This window comes from Suricata suricatta, chromosome 12, assembly GCF_006229205.1.
Source record: "Suricata suricatta isolate VVHF042 chromosome 12, meerkat_22Aug2017_6uvM2_HiC, whole genome shotgun sequence".
NCBI classification, from domain to species: Eukaryota; Metazoa; Chordata; class Mammalia; order Carnivora; family Herpestidae; genus Suricata; species Suricata suricatta.
In genome coordinates, this window is record NC_043711.1 from 5,579,726 (window position 1) to 5,584,064 (window position 4,339).

The following is a 4,339-nucleotide window of genomic DNA, read 5'->3' on the forward strand; positions in this document are numbered from 1 at the left end:
GGGACCCAATTACAACATTTAGGGTATCTTTGAAATCAACCAATTACAGAGCGAGTTCAGGGTCTTGTTTGGTGACTGTCAGGTTAACTTTAACATTAGGTAACAGGGTCCTATCTAAAGTTCCCATCTGCAGGTCTCACCCTTAGGAATGTGGGGAGAGGTAGCTGGCCTTTCCTGATTGGATACCGCAAAGTGGTCCCTTTTCTAGGCAATGGTAACTGCCTAATGGTTCCAGAGCGACTGACCTTAGGCCTTCTAGTTTAGAGGGGAAACAAAGCCTGTCATGGCGTCTGTTTGGTTCAGCCTTACACTTTGACGCTAAAGATGGAGAAATGGGGTACTAAGAGAATAAATGATTTGCCCAAGGTTATGATCTGGCTCATAGGTGAGATTTTACACCTCCTTATTCTGGATGAGGCCCATTTCCTCCCACTGTACTTAAAGGATTTCCTCTTGGCTCCGGATTCTCATTTAGAGAGAGCAAGGGCCTGTGACAGACCCCTCCCAGGTATCCCCCGAGGCCCTGGTCTCGCCCCTCACTCAGTCAGATTCTCTCCGTGGTCTCAAACTCACTGCTTCCAGAAACATGCTAGCAGCACCCCCCAAACGGTAAGGACAGCCCTTCGCTTGGAGTTCAGGGAAAGCCTGCTTTCACTAAAGCCCTGCCTGGCCGTGAAGTGTCCACTTTGACCCAGGGGTAGAAAATCGCTACCATATTTATGGAAAATTCAATGGAGACTTGGTCTACACGTCTGTTGGGGAGATTTTGCTCAAAGCATTTGCTGCACATTTCCAGATGCCTGACCTGACTTTCCTGCTGCATGTATCAAAAGTCCAGCACCTCTGGCTGAACTTTTTGCCCCCGACTCATCTCTTAAAGTCCTATTCCCTTGCACGGAAAGGCCCTGCACTGTGATTGGTCAGTGAGGCCCTGGTACCAGGAACTGAGAGGAAGGAGATGGAAAGGAAGGAAAACAGTAGGCGGGACCAGCAGGGGGCTACATTTATATCTATGGCCAGGGCTGGGTGCCTGCTCACCATGGACACTGCCGGGTACAGCAAGTGGCGCGGCGAGCTCGAGGAGGCCCCTGGAGGTATGAGCGGGCCCCCTGAGGTCTTTCAGGCCAGAGGTTTGGGGTTTGGTGGGAGAAGGGAGGGGAACAGCCAAGAGGGGGTCCGTGCAGTGGGTGCAGGAGAGACATCACAGGCGCCAGAACCAGCTGGACCTGGACTCAAATTCTAACTCTGCCATTTTAGAAGCTGTGTGACCATGAGCAAGTTACTTCACCTCTCTGAATCTCGGTTCTCTGGGAGGAAGCCAGGCATCCAGGGCTCTGTCCCCGGGGACCCAGAGATCCAGGGCAGTCCTGGTGCAGGGGCTACCCATGGAGTCCATCTGTGTTATCCCAGGGCACTGGGGACAGTGGGGACGGAGACTCTTCTTCCTGGTCCTGGTGCTGGTGGCAGCCTTAGTCCTGTGGGTCCTCATTCTGAGCATCCTATCTTCTAAGGGTGAGTGACCACATAATGAGCAGCACCCCCCCACGGGGGGCATGGCCCTTCTCTCTATCTGGGATCGCCCCACCAGGGTCCCGGACCCCTGCCTGGGTCAGAGTGTGAACACGTGTGAACAGTTTGTGCATGCCTTTGGCCTGTGTGCACCCACCTGTGTTCGCATGTGCGAGCATGAATGTGTGTGCATGTCCCCATGTGTTTCTCTCTCCTCGGTGTTATGTGTGCGTGCACATCACGTGTGCTGTGCGCCTGCTCACCCCTTCTGTGCGTCCCGAGAGGGGGGCTCCTTCACCCCCGGGGGGGGAGGAGAGAGTTCCTGGGTGCCCCCGGCCCCGCCTGCAAGACCCTCTCTCCACAGCCACCACAGAGCGAGGGGCGCTATTGGGCCACCAGGACCTGCTGAGGACAAACGGTGCGTGCAGAACGGTGACTCGGTGACTCTCAGCGCACCCCCCCCAGATATGCGGGGCGGGAGTGTCTAGGACCCTAGAGACAGGGTGGGCGCGGACCCGTCGGTTCCGGGGGCTGCCCGAGAGTGGGGAAGGGTGTCCTGCGAGTCCCCGCAGGTGACCTGGAGTGTGTGGGGGGCGTGCGGGGGTCATTCCAGCCTCGAAGCAGAAGGCGGCGCTGGGTGTTTTGAACGAGGAGCTCCGAGCCTGCAACATCTGCTGTAAGACTTGCGTGCTGGGGGCGGGGCTTCCGTAAGACGTGTGTGCTGGGGCGGGGCTTGGGCGGGGCTTGGAGGCGGCGAGTGGGGATGGGGTCTGCGGCAGGTGGGGACTGGGCTTGGAGGCGGCGAGCGAGGGCGGGGCGTCTGTGGCTGGTGAGGGCGGCACGGGTTGGTCACAGACGTCCCGCGCGCATCCTCCCTCCCTTCCCCCTCCCCTCCCAGGCTCGGGGACACAGACGCTGCTGCAGAGGGCACGCACGGAGCTAGGGGAGGCGCAGGCGAAGCTGATCGAGCAGGGGAATGCCCTCAAAGAACTGAGTGATCGCGGTGAGAGCTGGACATTGCTTCGACCCCTGATCCGTCACCCCGGCGGTCACCCGACCCTTGATTCACATACTGACACCTCGCCTGGAGAGGGTGACCGCGACCCTGTCCTGTGATCCTGACCTCCGACCGCTGGACTCTGATCTCGACTACAATTCCTAACCCCAACCGCAACTTGGCCCCAACAACCTGTAACAGTCCTTGCCCATGATGTCATTCTTGACCGTGACCATGACCACGGACATGGATGTCGACCTTTACCTAATTATGACCTTCCTCCCGACCCTGACCTGAGCCATAATCTGTACTCCCTTGACCCCTCAGTGACCCAGAGCTTGGCTGAAGCGGGCCGGGACCGCGAGGACATCCGCAGTGAGCTGCTCAGGGCTCTGGAGGCCGCCCGGCTGGGGAACAGTGAGCAAGGCAGAGGGGAGCGAGGAGGGGACAAGCGGGCCCTACCTGTGGGCCTCGGGGATTCCTTGATCCGCCCTGTCCTGCAATTGACCTTGGCCGGTTCTCTGTGGCTCCACCCCTAGACCTCCCTCCCCCCAGTTTTTTCCGCCTGCTCTACCCTGGAGCAGTTCACCTCTCTGACCTTCGGCATCCCACAGGCTCCTGTGAGGAGTGCCCCCAATCGTGGCTGCCCTTCCAGGGCTCCTGCTACCTTTTCTCCATCCTGCGGGCCACGTGGGAGGAGTCGCAGCGCAACTGCGCAGGCTCAGGCGGACACCTGGTGATAGTCGGGGACCTGGAGGAGCAGGTGCGCAGCCCGGAGGTCCCAGGCGGAAGGCGGAGTTCACCTGAGGGGGCGTGGCCGGGCGTGGCGGGGGAGCGAGGCCGACTCAGCGGGCTCAGTCTCCTTTCCCGAGCAGGGCTTCCTGAGTCGCAACACGCGTGGCCGTGGCTACTGGCTGGGCCTGAGGGCCGTGCGCCGCGGGCGCCAGATCCAAGGCTACCAGTGGGTAGACGGAGTCTCGCTCAGCTTCAGGTGAGGGAAGGGACTTGGGAGAGGGCCAGGTCAGACCCTAGCGGCAGTGCTTTGGCCAGATCTCGGGGACTCTATGGGATGGGCAAGGCTGGACCCCCGGAACCTGGCGGAGGGTTTAAATTCTGGGAGTTAGAAAGTTCCCTCCCAGGTGCTTGCTCGGATTAGACCCTCGGGGTGTCTAGGTTGGACCCAAGCAATAAACAGGACAGATCCCAGGGCTGGACGTCAGCCCCATCCTCAGACTCCCAGAAACAACCCCCCCCCCGACAAATCTCCGCAGCCACTGGAACCTAGGGGAGCCCAATGACTCTATGGGGCGCGAGGACTGCGTGATGATGCTACGCACCGGGATGTGGAACGACGCACCGTGCGACAACGAGAGGGACAACTGGATTTGTGAGAAGCGGCGCAACTGCTGACCCCGCCCCGCTCCCCGCGAGCCCCGCCCACCGCCCGGAGGCAGATCACCCACGCTGTTCACCTTCCCGGCGCCGCCCACCGCCAGCGATTTCTTTATTTTTCTCCATCCATGACTAAGGAGAACCACCCCGCCGAGCCCTGTCAGGTACGGGCCCTGGGATCTCCGCTCCAGCCTCACCACAAGCCCTCAGGTGGTCCTAATCGAGCCTCCACCCCACCCAAATCGCGGGCGGTCCACTGACCCCGCCTCCCTCCCTTGCCAAAGCCGGGCAACTCAGGGACCGAGCTGTTTGGTGTTCTTACATTTCCACCTCGCCCCCCCCGCCCCCCCCCACACTGGGAAGGCTTACAGACAGGGGGTTTCGTGAGCTGTCTTCGCAGCCCTTAGGAAGCATCAATAAATGCTTGAGAAATGAATCTTG

General features: G+C 60.0%; 1 protein-coding gene across 1 annotated transcript; it reads left to right on the top strand.

Moving 5' to 3' along the window:
• The first annotated feature begins 1,012 nt into the window (after nucleotides 1-1,012).
• CLEC4G (C-type lectin domain family 4 member G) lies at nucleotides 1,013-4,339 on the top strand. The gene is made up of 9 exons (XM_029917673.1): nucleotides 1,013-1,094; nucleotides 1,411-1,512; nucleotides 1,874-1,927; nucleotides 2,123-2,185; nucleotides 2,408-2,512; nucleotides 2,834-2,923; nucleotides 3,121-3,269; nucleotides 3,382-3,497; nucleotides 3,778-4,339. Exons 1-9 carry the CDS (start codon nucleotides 1,013-1,015, stop codon nucleotides 3,914-3,916), a joined length of 900 nt encoding a protein of 299 aa, XP_029773533.1. The 3' UTR covers nucleotides 3,917-4,339.